At 48.7% G+C, this 17,569-nt stretch overlaps 1 protein-coding gene across 1 annotated transcript in view; it reads left to right on the forward strand.

The window, feature by feature from the left end:
* Nucleotides 1-5,843: 5,843 nt before the first annotated feature.
* Nucleotides 5,844-17,569, forward strand: part of LOC310753815 (inositol polyphosphate 5-phosphatase OCRL-like) — a gene marked incomplete at both ends in the record, with an annotated part of 65,742 nt that continues 54,016 nt past the window's right edge. The window contains 10 exons of the mRNA XM_083595149.1: nt 5,844-5,853; nt 7,295-7,380; nt 9,368-9,471; nt 10,878-11,013; nt 11,509-11,619; nt 12,082-12,247; nt 13,058-13,209; nt 16,091-16,120; nt 16,644-16,728; nt 17,419-17,546. Of these exons, the coding sequence (XP_083451275.1) occupies nt 5,844-5,853; nt 7,295-7,380; nt 9,368-9,471; nt 10,878-11,013; nt 11,509-11,619; nt 12,082-12,247; nt 13,058-13,209; nt 16,091-16,120; nt 16,644-16,728; nt 17,419-17,546 (1,008 nt within the window). The remainder of the gene's footprint in view (nt 5,854-7,294; nt 7,381-9,367; nt 9,472-10,877; nt 11,014-11,508; nt 11,620-12,081; nt 12,248-13,057; nt 13,210-16,090; nt 16,121-16,643; nt 16,729-17,418; nt 17,547-17,569) is intronic.

The following is a 17,569-nucleotide window of genomic DNA, read 5'->3' on the forward strand; positions in this document are numbered from 1 at the left end:
GAATGTAATAATGGAGGGATACAATCTATTTCAGAGAAACAGACCAGACAAGAAAGGAGGAGGAGTGGCGTTATATGTCAGGGATGTGTATACCTGTGAAGAGATCCAAGGTTTAGAACCTCAAAGCCAAAGTGAGAGCATTTGGGTCAAAATTAAGGGAGAGAAGAATAACAGTGACCTCATTGTGGGAGTTTACTATAGATCCCCAAGCCAAACGGAGGACATAGATGATGCCTTCCTGGAACAGATGGCCAAGCATGCAAAAGGAAGGGAGATAGTAGTAATGGGGGACTTCAATTACCCGGATATTTGTTGGATGTCAAACTCAGCCAAGAGCATAAGGTCAAACAGATTCCTCGCTGGCCTTGCAGACAACTTCATTGTCCAGAAAGTGGGAGAAGCAACAAGAGGAACAGCCATTTTAGATCTGGTCCTAACCAATGTTGATGACCTGGTTAGTGGGGTAGAAGTGGAAGGATCATTAGGCGCGAGTGATCATGCTCTTCTGAAGTTTACTATACAGCGGAAAGGAGCAGCCAAGCATACTAGGACTCAATTTCTCGACTTTAAGAAAGCCGACTTCATAAAACTTAGGGAAGTGCTTGGTGAGATCCCATGGACAGTAATACTAAAAGGAAAGGGAGTTCATGATGGCTGGGAGTTTAAGAGGGAGATAGTAAAAGCACAACTTCAGGCAATACCAATGAGACGGAAACATGGAAGGTGCCTAAAGAAGCCAGGGTGGCTATCTAAAGAACTTTTAACTGAGTTAAGATTAAAAAAGGATGTGTACAAAAAATGGAAAAGGGGGGAAACCACCAAAGAGGAATTCAAACAAATAGCCAGCACGTGTAGACACAAAGTCAGAAAAGCTAAAGCACAGAATGAACTCAGGCTTGCTAGAGAGGTTAAAAGCAACAAAAAAGGCTTTTATGGGTATGTTCGTAGCAAAAGGAAGAACAAAGAAACAGTGGGGTCACTCAGAGGAGAAGATGGTGAAATGCAAACAGGGGACACAGAAAGGGCTGAACTCCTCAATGCCTTCTTTGCCTCAGTCTTCTCCGATAAAGAAAACAATGCCCGACCTGAAGAATTTGGAGCAAATGATTCAGCAGAGGAAACACAGCCCAGAATAACTAAGGAGATAGTACAAGAATACTTGGCTAGTCTAGATGTATTCAAGTCTCCAGGGCCAGATGAACTGCATCCAAGAGTATTAAAAGAACTGGCAGATGTGATCTCAGAACCACTGGCAGTCATCTTTGAGAATTCCTGGAGAACAGGCGAAGTCCCGGCAGACTGGAGGAGGGCAAATGTTGTCCCTATTTTCAAAAAGGGGAAAAGAGAGGACCCAAATAATTACCGCCCAGTCAGTCTGACATCAATACCAGGGAAGATTCTGGAGCAGATCATTAAGCAAACAGTCTGTGAGCACCTAGAAAGGAATGCTGTGATCACCAATAGTCAGCATGGATTTCTGAAAAATAAGTCATGTCAGACTAACCTGATCTCGTTTTTTGACAGAATTACAAGCCTGGTAGATGAAGGGAACACAGTGGATGTAGCCTACCTTGATTTCAGCAAGGCATTTGACAAGGTGCCCCATGATATTCTTGTAAAGAAGCTGGTAAAATGCGGTCTTGACTATGCTACCACTCAGTGGATTTGTAACTGGCTGACTGACCGAACCCAAAGGGTGCTCATCAATGGTTCCTCTTCATCCTGGAGAAGAGTGACTAGTGGAGTGCCACAGGGTTCTGTCTTGGGCCCGGTCTTATTCAACATCTTTATCAACGACTTGGATGATGGACTCAAGGGCATCCTGATCAAATTTGCAGATGACACCAAACTGGGAGGGGTGGCTAACACCCCAGAGGACAGGATCATACTTCAAAACGACCTTGACAGATTAGAGAACTGGGCCAAAACAAACAAGATGAATTTTAACAGGGAGAAATGTAAAGTATTGCACTTGGGCAAAAAAAAATGAGAGGCACAAATACAAGATGGGTGACACCTGGCTTGAGAGCACTACATGTGAAAAGGATCTAGGAGTCTTGGTTGACCACAAACTTGACATGAGCCAACAGTGTGACGCGGCAGCTAAAAAAGCCAATGCAATTCTGGGCTGCATCAATAGGAGTATAGCATCTAGATCAAGGGAAGTAATAGTGCCACTGTATTCTGCTCTGGTCAGACCTCACCTGGAGTACTGTGTCCAGTTCTGGGCACCACAGTTCAAGAAGGACATTGACAAACTGGAACGTGTCCAGAGGAGGGCAACCAAAATGGTCAAAGGCCTGGAAACGATGCCTTATGAGGAACGGCTAAGGGAGCTGGGCATGTTTAGCCTGGAGAAGAGGAGATTAAGGGGTGATATGATAGCCATGTTCAAATATATAAAAGGATGTCACATAGAGGAGGGAGAAAGGTTGTTTTCTGCTGCTCCAGAGAAGCGGACACGGAGCAATGGATCCAAACTACAAGAAAGAAGATTCCACCTAAACATTAGGAAGAACTTCCTGACAGTAAGAGCTGTTCGACAGTGGAATTTGCTGCCAAGGAGTGTGGTGGAGTCTCCTTCTTTGGAGGTCTTTAAGCAGAGGCTTGACAACCATATGTCAGGAGTGCTCTGATGGTGTTTCCTGCTTGGCAGGGGGTTGGACTCGATGGCCCTTGTGGTCTCTTCCAACTCTATGATTCTATGATTCTATGATTCTATGACTGGGAACAGTTGTGGACCACCGGTATGAAATTTACGGCATGTAATGCCTTAAGAGAGAATATTATGAAAATGATTTACAGGTGGTACATGACCCCAGTCAAGCTTGCGAAAATTTATCATTTGCCCGATAATAAATGTTGGAAATGTAAAGAAAATGAAGGTACATTCTTTCACCTTTGGTGGACGTGCCCAAAGATTAAGGCTTTCTGGGAGATGATATATAATGAAATGAAAAAGGTATTTAAATATACCTTCCTGAAGAAACCAGAGGCCTTTCTCCTGGGCATAGTCGGCCAATTGGTGCCAAAGAAGGATAGAACTTTCTTTTTTTTTATATATAAAATATTTATTAAGGTTTTAAAAGTTTATATAAAATAGAAAAAACAAAACAAAAAACAAAAACAGTAAAAATACATACAAAACATACAAAACACATACAACAACAAGTATAATTCCAATCCCTTATATTCATAAAACTTACTTTCCCGACCTCCTCATACCTCCCCTTTCTGTATTCCAATCTCTAATTAATTCAATTCAGCAAATCCTTCCCCTAATTTCTGTATAATTTTTAACCTTTCTTTTCTTAATCACATAATCATTACAGCTTATAACCACTTAATTTCTGAATCAACATCGTTCTAACCTTCAATAATTTTACAATGTTTCCTAAGATAGTCCTTAAATTTCTTCCAATCTTCTTCCGCCGTCTCTTTTCCCTGGTCTCGGATTCTGCCGGTCATTTCTGCCAGTCCCATATAGTCTATAACCTTCATCTGCCATTCTTCCACGGTGGGTAGATCTTCTAAGGATAGAACTTTCTTTATGTATGCAACAACAGCAGCAAGAATACTTATTGCAAAGCATTGGAAGACACAAGAGCTACCCACCCTGGAAGAGTGGCAGATGAAGGTGATGGATTATATGGAATTGGCGGAAATGACTGGCAGAATCCGTGACCTGGGAGAAGAGTTGGTGGAAGAAGACTGGAAGAAATTTAAAGACTATCTTCAGAAACATTGTAAAATTAATGAATCTTAAAATGATGTTGGACTGAAAATAAGTGGCATTAGCAACAAAGTTAATAAGAATATGCAAAAATGAATTGATAAATGGATGGAAATATAGAGTTATAATATGTTAAGATATAGAGTTAGGATAAACGAAAGAGGGTAAGGATTTGCTGACTTGATTATTTAAATGGGAATACAAAAAGGGGAGGTGTGAGGAGGCCAAGGAAATAAGATAACGAGTTAGGGTTACAAAAATGGATTTGTTTTTATTTTCCTTTTCTTACTTTATGTATTTTTCTATGTTTCTTTTATTGTATTTTTTCTTTTTATATGATCTTTTAAATTTATATCTTTGTAAAACTCCAATAAATATCTTTAAAAAAAATAAATGGAAACACAGAAGGCTAGCCATTTAGGAGGTTTGCAAAGAGGACAAGGGTGTTACGGGGTAATCTTCTAGCAAACAAGCTTGGCACAGCAGATCTGAGAGGTGGGTTTCTGCTCCCGGAAAGCCAGCCTGGAAACCAGGTTGCCAGGTGAAGGAAGAATGGAAAGATCAACCAACTCACTTGCCTTCAAAGAATTTCTGGTTGCCTGTGGCTACTGGGATAGTGCTTAGATATCAGGCTGGCTGACACATCTTAAAAAATACAAGGAAAAGGCTTTTTTTCTTTCATTAGCAAAGCTCCTTTGGGGCCCCGAATAGCTAAGCTGAGGAGGAAGTGGCTGGTATTACTTGTTTGTTCTTGGTCCTGATCTTGCCTGCCCTTGCACACTCCTGTTGTCTTTGCATATTTAACCAGCACGTCTGTTCCGATGGGAGTCCTATTCCTGCAGTTCCACATCCTTCTCTTTGGCACTTGGGCATTCGGTTCCAGGAGCTGGACCTGAGCACAGAGGCTTTCTTCTACTTGGACTCGACAAAGGAGCAAGAGTGGCTGACAGCTGTGGGAAAGGCTTTGCGTTCCAAATCCAAGTACAAGAAAGTAAGTCCAACCCCACCCATTTCTTCAGCAGCCAGACAGCTGTCAGGAGCTGGAGTGAGGAGGAGGAGGAGGAGGTCAGCAAGAAAAAACTCCTGGTGTCAGTGGTGTTTTATTCAAAAGAAGCCAACATTCTTTATTCAAAGAAACCCAAACCGTGCAGGCCTAGTGATCACAGAAACCTTTCCCAACAGGTCTTGCCCCAGTGAGGTAGTTGTGAAGGCTGAAGGTTGCTACCCTCCCACCACTCTCTGAAGTCTCCTCCTCCCCCTGGTCCTTCCCAAGCAACCTGAGACTCTGACACCTTGCCTGTCTTTGCTCCATCCTCTTAATTTCTCTGTGTTCTGGGAGACCAGCAGGGAGGGGAGCTGATCGCAGCAGGATGGGGAGACCCCCTGGCTTCTTCAGCAGCCTGCCTGATCTCTGCCTCTTGACCCCCGCCTCAAGCCTCCACTTCTGCCTCGGATTCTGGACTGCTGTTTGCCGTAGAATCTTCCTGCCCTCCTGCCTCTTCAGTTTCCAACACCTCCTCTTGCTCACAGTCTGCTCCCTCTTCTCCCTCTGACGACCCCCCACCAGTTCCCTGGCTCTGAGCCTTCTTCCCTTGGGGGATCCCCAGTTGGTGCCACCTGCCACTCCTATCTGCATCCAGCCGGCCCAGGACAGCAAGCAATGAACAGAGCTGATAGACATCCCAGTACCTTGCATCTTCTAGGTGCAGCTGGTGCTCATCTTTGTCAGGAAGGACCAGCTCAGCCGCATCAAGGAAGTGATGAGGGAGACAGTGGGCACAGGCATCATGGGGAAGATGGGGAGTAGACCCTGACAGCGGAATTCCCCACGTCTATCTTTCTGTCTGTCTATCTGTTTTTCTAATCTCTGCCAACCAGTTCCCCCCTCTTTCCTGCTTGCTCACTAACAGCCATCTTTGCTCCGCCCCTGCAGGGTAACAAGGGGTGTGTGGACGCGAGGTTTGTCTGCAACAATACCAGCTTCTGCATGGTCAATTCCCACCTTGCTGCCCACGTGGAAGACTTTGAGCGCCGAAACCAGGATTACAAGGATATCTGTGCCCAGATGAGCTTCCTGCCCCCTGACCAGGGTCTGCCGCAGCTGACAATCATGAAAACGAGTGCGTTTTGAGGGCTTGGAGGGAGAGAGCCTTGGCTGATGTAACTTGTTGGTCTCCGCTATCTGGAGAAGCAAACTGAGTCATGTTTCTGTAACTTTCCTGCCTGTGTGTAGCTCAGGGTAGGCAGCATTTGTTGTTGTTTAGTTGTTTAGTCGTGTCCGCCTCTTCGTGACCCCCTGGACCAGAGCACGCCAGGCCCTCCTATCTTCCACTGCCTCCCGCAGTTTGGTCAAACTCATGCTAGTAGCTTCGAGAACACGGTCCAACCATCTTGTCCTCTGTCGTCCCCTTCTCCTTGTGCCCTCCATCTTTCCCAACATCAAGGTCTTTTCCAGGGAGTCTTCTCTTCTCATGAGGTGGCCAAAGTCTTGGAGCCTCAGCTTCACGATCTGTCCTTCCAGTGAGCACTCAGGGCTGATTTCCTTCAGAATGGAGAGGTTTGATCTTCTTGCAGTCCATGGGACTCTCAAGAGTCTCCTCCGGCACCAGAATTCAAAAGCATCCATTCTTCGGTGATCAGCCTTCTTTATGGCAGGCAGCATAGTGCTCTCCAAATGTTGATAGACCAAAATTCCCATAATTGCTAAGAATTGGCCTTGCTGACTGGGGCTCATGAGAGTTCCACTTCAGCAACACCAGGAGGGTGCAGTGTCGGCGATCCCTGCTGCTGCAGCTGCACCACTAAGGTTTCTACTAGAGCAGCCAGTAGAGAGCAACATAAAGCGAGTGGCAGAGATGTATTAGATTAGATTATAGCAAATGTGGGCAACTTCTCCAGTGATCGGGGTGGGAGTTGCAGTTTGTTAAGGGCAGTAAGGCGAAAGCAGAGCGGCCATTTTGCATGGAGAAGGTTCCAGGCTCAGTCACCAGTGTGTGCAGATCGGGCTGGGCATGATCTCTGCCTGAAAGCTGCTGCCAGTCCATGTAGTCAGTCCTGAGCTTGATGGGTCAATGGTCTGCCTCAATATAAGGTAGCTTCCTATGTTCCTGTGTACTACAGCAGGGTTTGGAGGGCCACAAGCGCCCTGCCCATGAATTAACGTACCAGGGGAAATTCGAAAAGTCTTTGCTGAAAGGACATCAAAGCAGGGGCCAGGTGAACCTCTTTGGGAGATTATTCTGAAAGGTCGGGTGCCATGACTGAAAAGGCCCTGCCATGCTTGAAAGAGCAGGAGTTCCCTGGGAAAGGGATTCTAGTCAGTGGAGAGGCAGTGCAAACATAAGTGGGCCTTCTTCTGGTACCCTTTTCCCAAACCTTGAAACACTTGAAAGGCCAAATGGGATGCTCTGAATTGGGCCTGGAAGCAGTTCAAGAGCCAGTCTAGTTCACAGAGCACTAGCCTAATATGATCATATTGCCCAATCCTAGTTATCAGTCTTACTACATATTGCAGGAAGTGGCAGCAGGCTGCCCCCCCGCCCCCCCGACCCCGTGAGCTAGCCTGTAGCTGTGGTTGCTTTGCTTTTTTCCAGCATTGTCATCTGATCACTAAAAATGAGCTTCAGAGACTTCTGACCTACGACCAGGTGAGAGACATCTTTGTGTTATATGTGGTGGTTTAGGATATTGCCCTGTTTATTTCCTTTGTCTGGGATACCCCAGCCTAGGCTAGAGAAGCCACTTTCAGGCAGTTAGGAGCAAAGAACATAGGATGACTGCGACTTCTACAAATGCTTTTTAAGGTTGCAGGTTTGTGCAACCTGAATTAGAAGCAAGTCCCAATTAAGTTGGAGGGTTGCCTTGGAATAAGTAGGACTGCTCTGCAGTTTCCCAGTTAGAGGGCTTTCCTAGCTCAGCACACGCTCCAGATGTTGTTGGACTCCCATCAGCCCCAGCATAGCTGCTGTCCAGCAATATCTAAAGGTCTAAGGTTTCCTGCTCTAGGTTTTGCATCTGTCTGGAAAATCTGCGTTGCTCACATGTTCTTATCAGCAGATACTTCCATTAAGTCCAATTAAATTGCTGGTGCTTTTTGTTTTACATTTTTCTCTCCAAGGTTTGTGTGTTCATCATGTTGACGACCTTTCTCCCACTTGGCATAAGGATCATTGGTATTTTGTGTTGAAACAGAGGCCTGATTGCTGCACCTTATGGTGGATTTAAACTCTGTGAGCGTAGTCATGCCTTAGCCCTTTGAGAAGGATGCTGCAAGGAAGGCAAGGGGGGGCAGCCTCAGACTTCCAACATACGCAAAACCATCATAAAACATTAAAAACTTCCCTAAAGGCTGTATAGTTACTTATCTCCTTGACATCTGACGGGAGGGTGTCCCACAGGGCAGGTGCCACTACTCAGAAGGCCCTCTGCCTGCTTCCCTGTAACTTTGCTTCTCACAGTGAGGAAACCGCCAGAAGGCCCTCGGTGCTGGACCCTGATGCCTGGGCTGAACAATGGGGATGGAGACACTCTTTCAGGGCTGAGGCCATTTAGGGCTTTAAAGGTTGGCACCAACACTCAGAATTGTGCTCAGAAACGTCCTGGGAGCCAACGTAGGATGCGAAAGGATGGTTTTGCAGTTGCTCATAGTGTCGGGGTGTATTCTGGTGGTTGTTAACAGTTTGTATGGATTATTGGTACATATAACATTGCATATTGTAGGTATGGCTAACCTGTGGTCTGCCAGATGTTACTGAGCTGCAGTTCCTGTTGGCTCCAGCCATCATGGCCAGTAATCAGGGATGATGGGAATTGTAGTTCTGCAGCATTGTGAGGGCCACGTGTCTGCTGCTCCTGAGTTAGAGGATTTTCCTGTCGTGTGATGCAGCAAAGTAATTTAAGATGACATGGGGCAAAAATGCACAAGCATCCTGTACCTTTAATAATTGTGTATAAGATAGGATTTCAGCAGGTATACCCCTTTTTTTGCACTTGGCTAACCTACTAGTAGGGACGCGGGTGGCGCTGTGGGTTAAACCACAGAGCCTAGGGCTTGACGATCAGAAGGTCGGCAGTTCGAATCCCCGCGACGGGGTGAGCTTCCCTTGCTCGGTCCCTGTTCCTGCCAACCTAGCAGTTCGAAAGCACGTCTAAGTGCAAGTAGATAAATAGGTACCGCTCTGGCGGGAAGGTAAACACCGTTTCTGTGTGCTGCTCTGGTTCACCAGAAGCGGCTTAGGCATGCTGGCCACATGACCCGGAAGCTGTATGCCGGCTCCCTTGGCCAATAAAGCGAGATGAGCGCCGCAACCCTAGAGTCGGTCACAACTGAACCTAATGGTCAGGGGTCCCTTTGTAGTTGTTGTTGTTGTTTAGTCGTTTAGTCGTGTCCGCCTCTTCGTGACCCCATGGACCAGAGCACGCCAGGCACTCCTGTCTTCCACTGCCTCCCGCAGTTTGGTCAGACTCATGTTTGTAGCTTCGAGAACACTGTCCAACCTGGGGTCCCTTTACCTTTAACCTACTAGTACTTCACCTTGGTCTTCCAGCACAACAGTGGCTGTTAATAGATTCCATTGTCAGGCAACAGGGGGTCTTTTGCTTCTCTGCTGATAAGCAATTTCTTTTTGGCTTTAGCTAAACATTCAGCGTACCCAAAAGACAGCTTTTGCTGATTTCACAGAGGGAGAGATCAAGTTCATCCCGACGTACAAATTTGACTCTAAAACAGATCCTGCTTGATAGTTGAGCCTTTGTAAGTAAGTCCTCTCAAACATTCTTCTGCAAGGCTTGTTTGTTTTTCCTAGTCTGCTGAGATGCTAGTAGTGTCCTGCCTTTCCATCCTCCTGAGCAGGCTAGTAAAACATATATTTTAAACATGGCTTTCTGCTAAGCAAGCTGTTGGAGGAGGGCTAGAGTTGAGGGCTGGACGGACTTCCTTTCCTCTGCAGCCAGAATGGACACCAAGCCACAGAGGAAGAGAGAGATCCAGCTCTCCTTCACCTGCTCACTTTGCTTGCATGGAATTCCGGGTTGCCAAAGGCTGCTAGGCGAGTTGTGAAATGCAAGGCTGTGATATGTTGTCTTCCTCAAGCCATCCCTGCTCTGGAAATGTTTTGGCTCCTTTTCCCCACATTTGTCCTGATAATCAGCATCCTCTGTTTCGTGGTGTGTATAAGCAGTGTTGCAGTTCCTTGAAAGGTGCAGCAGGCTGAATGAGAATCCTCTTTGTGTCAAGGAAGTCTGGGAATTAGACTTGGTGCTCTCTCATAAGAGCATGAGAGCAGCCCTGCTGGATCAGGCCATTGGTCCATCTGGCCCAGCATCCTGTTCTCACATTGGCCAATGAGATGCCTCTTGGGGAGCCCACAAACAGGACCTGGGTGCAACAGCACGCTCCCCTCCTCCAAGCCATACTGCTTCTCTTGGTGGAGTATGTTCTGTGGCCATTATGGCTAGTAGCCATTGAGCCTCACCATCCATGATTTGGCATATTCTTGTGGTTCTTGACAACTGTCAGAAGCCACCTAGGCCTGCTAGTTTCATTGCTCTTGCTGTGGTAATGGGGAAATCAAAAGGACAGGCGGAACATGTAGTGACGAAGCCGGAAAAGGGCAGGCTCCTTTGGGCAGCATTTCAGGTGCCAGAAAAGGTCTTTTGGATCACTGAAAAAATAGTGTCTGAACAAGAATAACGGGGCCCCTTGCTTTGGGGAAGGATCATCATTTGGTGGTGTGCCATATGCTTTGTATGCAGAGTCTCAAGTTGAAAGGCACCTCCACCTGAAAAAGGATTGGGCCACAGAGAGCTGCTGCCAGCCAGAGGAGACTTAATTAATGAATTGTGGGGTTGGAAGGGTTTCACGAGGGTCATCTAGTCCAACCCCCTGCAATGTAGGAATCCAAACTGGGGGAGGTCAGAAATTCATTCTGACCTGGTAGATGGCAGCTTTTGATTTCCTGACAACTCTCTCCATGAGGCAAAATGCCTGCACACCTGCAAGGTCCGCCCCTTCAGAAGTTGGACTCCCAAGCCCCATCATCTCCAGCTCTTAACCGTGGTCAAGATCACAGGCCGTGTGTGGAGCCAAAGTTGGACTGTGTGAGCCTTGTGTGTTGCCTCAGCCAGTCCAACTGTCTCCTTGCAGTGGGAAGTGCCGTGTGCCAGCATGGTGTGAGCCAATCCTCTGGAGAGGAGGCAGCGTGAATCAGCTCAGCTACCGAAGCCACATGGAATTGAAAAGGAGCGACCACAAGCCCGTCAGCTCCCTCTTCCTCACAGGGGTAAGACCTGCCCTGGCCAGGGCTATCGTCTATTCAGGGTTTTTAGTTGCCTGCTATGTGGCACCTCCTCGAATCTGGGCAGGCCCTGACCAACAACCAGGCCCCTTTCCACAGAGCTCCTCCTTGGCCAATGACTTCCGGTGCAAGGAGTGGGCAGGTTTTGGCTCTGTTAAATCCCTAGGCTTCCATTCTCCACTCTTCTGAGTACACGCTGCTCCTGCAGGCATGGCAGACCACATGGGATGAACTGTATACCTTAACCGTTGGCTCCATTCATGCAATGGAGCTTCTGTGGTACTTGGCTTGGAGCATTTGGCTTCAGCCCATTGGCTCTGGAAGTCACAGCCGCTGCCATCCTGGGGAAGCTCTCAGAGTTACAGTACTTGCCTCTTTCAGGGCTGGGAACAGGGGGGTGCATCAGGCCTTTCTGCTCTTAACTCATGCCCCCCCCTTTCAGTCGATAGCTCCAACAAATGTGCTCTGCCCCCCCCATAGGTGAAGGTTGTGGCTGACCGACGGTACCGGAAAGTGTTTGAGGATATTGTTCAGTTGATGGACAGGATGGAGAACGAATTCCTTCCCTCCCTGGAGGGAGGTAAAGACGAATAGGATCCTCTCCAACCCCTTAAAGAGGGTTTGCTGCAAAAAGACCAGGGGGGAAAGAAGCCCTTGGCCCATCTAGCTCAGTCTTGAGCGGTTCCCCAGGATTTCCGGGTGATCTCTCCCAGCCCTACCTGGAGATGCTGGGGATAGAACCTGGGACCTTTGCATGCAAGGCCGATGCCCTTCCACTGAGCGGCAGCCTCTTCCTCTTCCTCGCAGGCAAAGACTCCAGGGGTAGCCAGCGTGGTGCCCTCCAGATGCTGGACTACAACTCCCATCATCCCCAGCCAACATGGCCAGTGGCAAGTGCAGCAATATCTGGAGAGCCCCACGTGGACCTGTTGCATGTGCAGTCCCCTAAATGAGAGCCCGGGGCCAAGGACAAACTTCCCCCTGGAGCACGTTTCCTTGCCTCTGCTGAAGGCAAGCACTCTCTTTCCTCCCCCCCCCCCTTTTGCTCTGCAGTTTCCGTTTGAGAATGTGAAGTTCCGGCAGCTGCAGAAGGAGAGGTTCCAGATCACAAACAACGGGCAGGTCACCCTCCACTTCTCCTTTATCCCCAAGCTCAGTGACAGCCAGTATTGGAAGCCATGGCTTTGCGCTGAGCCCTGCGAGGGATACTTGGAGCCCAGCGCGTCTCTCTCTGGAATCAGAGAACTGTAGAGTTGGAAAGGGACCCCAAGGGTCATCTAGGGAAGGCCTTCCTTTTCTCCTCCTCTTCCCAACCCTCCTCCCTCAAACCTTGGGAGTTTGGTAGAGCAGGGGAGGCTTAACATTTGTGGGCTGCATTGCCCCATGCTCAAGCCTCCAAGGGCCACACGTCAAAGCAGTGGAGCCCAAAGTGTAAAAGTGTGTGTGGCCAGCTTTAAACAAACACACACACACAAATGAATTGAAGCCAAACAATGCTGGAGGGTCCCCAAACACCTTTTGGCATCGCAGGGAACCAGTGAGAGCAGTCCGTCCAAAAATTACTTTTTTAAAACAATGCATATTTTTATGTTGTGGAGGCACAAAAATATCTTGGGGAACATATACAACTAGCCAAACTTTTAAAAACTCAATGAAATGTAAACTAAAAAAGAAAGTTACATTGGGGGCGCAAAAATCCTTTCCCTTTTTATATTCTTTTGTTAGGATCACTTTCTCTTACCCTCCAGTATTCTGTCACCATCTTCTGTGCAGCTGCTGCTTTGGAGGACTAGAGAGGAAAGTGGGGGGGGGGGGGGACTGAGTCGCTTCTTCTCCTAATTCTTGAAGTTAAGGTTTCCCCCATACACCTGTGAGAACAGGATGCTGTACTAGATGGGCCATTGGCCTGATCCAGCAGGCTCGCATTGTGTCCTTCTGTTCAATTCTTCACTGTCTTCACTTTTAATTTACAGACAAGCAAACCTGGCTGTGCCAAAGAGTGTATCTACCTGACCTCCTCCCATTTTAGGTGAGACGGTGGACATTTCCCTGGATGTGTACGTCAGCAAGGAAGAGAAGATTGAGGCTATCTTTGTCCTTCACCTTGACCGTGGCAAGGACTATTTCCTCACCATCAGTGGGAGCTACCTACCAAGCTGCTTCGGGACCTCCTTGGAAGCCTTGTGCTGGATGTCTACCCTTCCCACTCTGCTTGCCTGCTTGAAAAACAGCTGCTCTTCCACTCAGAAATGTGGGGGCTGGGGGTCCTCCGCTGCATTCAGCTTCAGCTTCTGTAGCTGTGCGTCCGCTTCCTGTGTGCTGTTCATGCCCTTTGTTTGCCTTGACTGAGTCATCCCAGGTTCTGGTCCTCCCACCTGCCCTTTCGCAGGGCCACTGAACCGTGTGCATTTCCCTGCCATCTGCCCAGATACTGTTCAGCCAACGGGCTGTTTCTTTCTCTTCTCAGGGCCTGTGCCATTAACACCCTTGGTTGTCTTTTGCTCTTGCCTTCCTCCTCTGATCTCAGGGAGAAGACAGCTTCCTAGAAAAGGTAACAGTTGTTTTGCTATCCTCTAGATGTTCTTGTAGCGGGCTCAAATCAGGTACAGGCAACGCCCCGTTTACACGGGGGTTGCGTTCCGAGGTACCGTGCGTTTAAATGAAATTGCGTATATTGGGGACAGCATTGGAAAAGCCTGCAAACACCCTCTAAACTTCCGGAAGCCCTTTGGAAAGGCCTTTTGAAAACCAGCAGCCTCCCTGCAAAACTCCTTGCTCCAACTCTCCACAGGCCTGAGAGGTCGGTGCCAAAGCTCCTGGGAGGGAGTCGAGATGCTGTTTCCATGCCACTTTGCCGCTTTTGTGCTCTTGGGGGGGGGACATTTTTGCCCCTTCAAGTGCCCCTTCCAGCTTTGCGGCAGTGTGCATGTGCCTCGAAGGCACGTAAATGGAGTTGCCCTTGTCAACGATCAGCAGCTGCTCCATGCAGTGGCAGCTGGTCCCTTAGGGCAAACCAGGCACTACCCCACCAACCTCACCTGCCTGCCTTCTGACTCAAATCCAGTCCAGGTGGTGACTCTAGCTCTCTGCGTTTTTCTCTTCCCTAGTCTCAACGTGGCCCTTGTAGAACTCGGCAGAGGAGAACGGAGACGAAACCAGAATTTGCCAGCACTGCTTGTAACTGATTTTGCGCTGCTTGACTCTGGGTCCGCTTGCGATTGGCAGCACGGGAGGCAAAAAGCCCAGTCTCATGATGCAGGCGCCAGCCCCCTCTGGCCCCAAGAGCCAGTTTTCTCCTTGTTTCTGTGCTCAGCCACTGCTGCACAGGCTATGCCACTCTGGCTTACTCTTACCACCTGAGCACTGGCATTTGGGAAGCGGTAGTGGCTGCTTTGGGGTGGCTCAGGGAAATGTCACTCCTCTCGAAATCAGATATACTTGGGTGTATTATCCTAGCCACAAGGAGACAGTGGTGACTGTCAATTTGGACAGCTGTAGACATTGAGAATCATGGAGGATATGTTTATCAGTGGCTACCGGTCAGGGCTATTTCTTGCCACTATTATCACAAACCACATGCTTTTGATTACCAGTTTCTGGGGAACATGATGGACAGAGTGCTCTTGTCCCCGTGTCCCTATGGACTCCCAAGGGCATGTGGTTGGCCATTCTGGGAACAAAATGCTGATCTAACCCAGCAAGGCTCCTGTGTTCTTTAGCATGCACCAGCTACTCTTGCACTAAGACTCTGATACAGTATGTGTCATTCCCCACATCAATACACTCTCTCTCTCTCTCTCTCAAGACAGGGGCGGGGAGTATTGGTGGCGGGATGAACTGGGTCCTAATCAACAGCTGCCCTGGGGATGAGGGGATCAAATTCTCCATCCTTGTCAACTCCTTTTAGTGATGGGCTGCTTGCCACTGCTGTGCTCCTAAAGCTCTCTTGCTCCCCCCTCCTCTCTTTCTCTTTCTCTTGAATGTGGTAGCTTGAGATAGAACTAACCACCCTGAACATTTCTGGAGAGGAAGATGGGAAGGAGGCAGGAGGCATGGTTCACCAGCTGCTGTGTGCTGCATTGCCCAGACAAAGTCGTGGGCTGGGGCTCCAGCTGTTGCTCAGTTTCTACCACTGCCTCTGCAACGTGCTCTAGACAAGGGGTGGTGAACATGTGACCCCATCATCTCATCATGCTGGCTGGGGCTGCAGCCCATCAACCTATGAAGGCCCATCCATGTTCTGTTGCTGTTTTTGTTACTTATTTCCTACCCTTCACCCTAAGGTCCCAGGGCAGGTTCCAGCAATTTAAATAAAATGTTAGCCAAACCTCATGTCCACAGCTGCATATTCAGTAAGCTTTTGGGTGAACTGCACATCCGGAGTGGGAGGATTACGAGCTGCATATTAATAGGGGGAGGGGGAGCTTGGATTTGGGGTGCGAGCAATTTGTTTTTTGTTTTCCCCCTTGAGATGCTTGCTGTGGCTAGGGCCGGGCAATACGTCAATATAGATATATTTTCAAATCAGCTTGAAGTCTAGATAGTGAGACTGGTTTCATAATTTCTGACCTGGCAATATATTGCAAATCATGATGTGTGTGTGTACTATGCAAAAAACACCATGTGGGGGGAAACTGTGAAGCCAGACAATGCTTCTCTAGATTCCTGCAGCCCCTGTGGACTCTGCCGGTTCAGCTTTCCCCTGCCCTCCTGCAGGGGGCAGCAGAAATCACAATGCGGGGGAAACCGTGAAGCCAGCGAATGCCTCTACATAGCTCCATCTTATTTCAGACATCGTGATATATTGGTGTATTGCAATGTTTAGCTAGTGATATATCACTGTGTTGAAAGCCAGCTATCACCCAGCCCTAGTTGTGGCCTCAGAGGGCAAGACTTGTCCACCCAGCTGGAGCAAGGAAAGAATGCATACAGGCACACATTCTGTCAGGCTCTCATGCCAGTCCCCCTTGTCATTGGACCTCCAGGAGAAGCAGTTTCTGGATATCGTACCCCAGGATGGTGATGACTCCACTGAGCGGCCAAGGAGATCTGCCTTTTGGTGGACCACCTCTTCAAGAATGCCTGCCACCAGGTGAGCTGAGGGGGACGGTACCATTGAAAGGATGGGTGTGGGCTGGAATCCAGTACCAGTTTTGGGGTGTGCAGGTTCCAAACGTCCCAATTGATTTATATCTTAGCTACCGACTCGCTCTTACAAACTCCTGCTGTGAGTATAGTGGCACCTTGGTGGAGCGGCAGCGGGTGGGACATCCAGCATACGGTCTTCCTTAGAGCGGCTCAGAAGAACCCAAGTGTTCCCAACCATTGTCTGTCTCTCCCTAGCAAAGCGGCTCTCTGAGACTGGCCACTAGAAGAAGCGGGGAATGATTTCACTCTCCCATTGCCCCAAATCAGGAGAAGGGTAGTAGGAATGCTACTGTGGAAAGCAGGCGGGATACAATTCTCAGCCCTTGCGCCAGCTCTCTTGGTGATGGGCTTCTCTCCACTGTGGCATTCCTCGACCTCACATTATGCACCCCAGGGCTGGATTGTTCTTCATGCTATCCAGGATGTACCTCATCCCTTCCGAACGCATGGGTGATACTCTGCTTCAGGAGGACCTCTTCCAGACCCCGGGGACGCAGGACGAGCTGCAGGAGATAACTGAGTGCCTGGACACCAGCATTTCCGAGACGATCCGTATCCTCTCTGGGGGACATTGTTGGGGAGCAGGGCTGCTTGGTGGTTTTCTTTCGCTCTTGGCTGGAGTGGACCTCACTTTTATATACCTGGTGGCTTAGGTTCCTAGGCCAGCCCATCCTTAAGGCTCTGGGACACAGCACAATGAAATGCCCACAGTCAAGTCCAGTCATGCATCCAAACAGCTTCACAGCTTTAACCCCCATTTGAAAACATCAGCCTGGCTAGATAGAGCAGAGGTGGGGAATCTTGACAGGCCCGCAGGCCCCACATCTAGCATCATACGTGGTGTCAAGGTAAAGACATGGCTGCAAAGGAGCTTCAAGGGTGCGTTCAATTGTTCTTTGGCAAGCAGGGTTTGTTGACCGCACTTTTGGAGTTGACCACTAGTATTTGCTGTTTGGATTGAAACCATGCCTGCAGAAGGACATTTCCTCGGCAGATCAGCTTTGCAGGCAGCTTCGTCAAGAGGGGAGGTGTGGGATAATTACAGTGGGGTGGCTCAGTTGGTAGAGCGTGACACTCTTAATCTCAGGGCTGCGGGTTCAAGGTCCACCTTGCGCCAAAAGGGGAAACTTGCAAGGTGGGCCCAGATGTATAAGGACCAAGCTTCTTGCTTTGGACCAGCCTGGGAAGGAGGCAGGCTGCAGGTAACAGGACAGAACACTTCCCTTGCCAGGCTGTCAATAGCTGGCAGTGACCACTCGGTGGCCGAAGCTCTGCTCATCTTCCTGGAGGCAGTGCCAGAACCAGTCCTTTGCTATGAACTGTATCAGCGCTGCCTTGAGTGCTCACATGACAGCCACCTCTGTTGCCAGGTCGGCCCCAGAGCCCCATCTCT

The sequence above is a fragment of the Podarcis filfolensis genome (genome assembly GCF_964270895.1).
Source record: "Podarcis filfolensis genome assembly, chromosome: W".
NCBI classification, from domain to species: Eukaryota; Metazoa; Chordata; class Lepidosauria; order Squamata; family Lacertidae; genus Podarcis; species Podarcis filfolensis.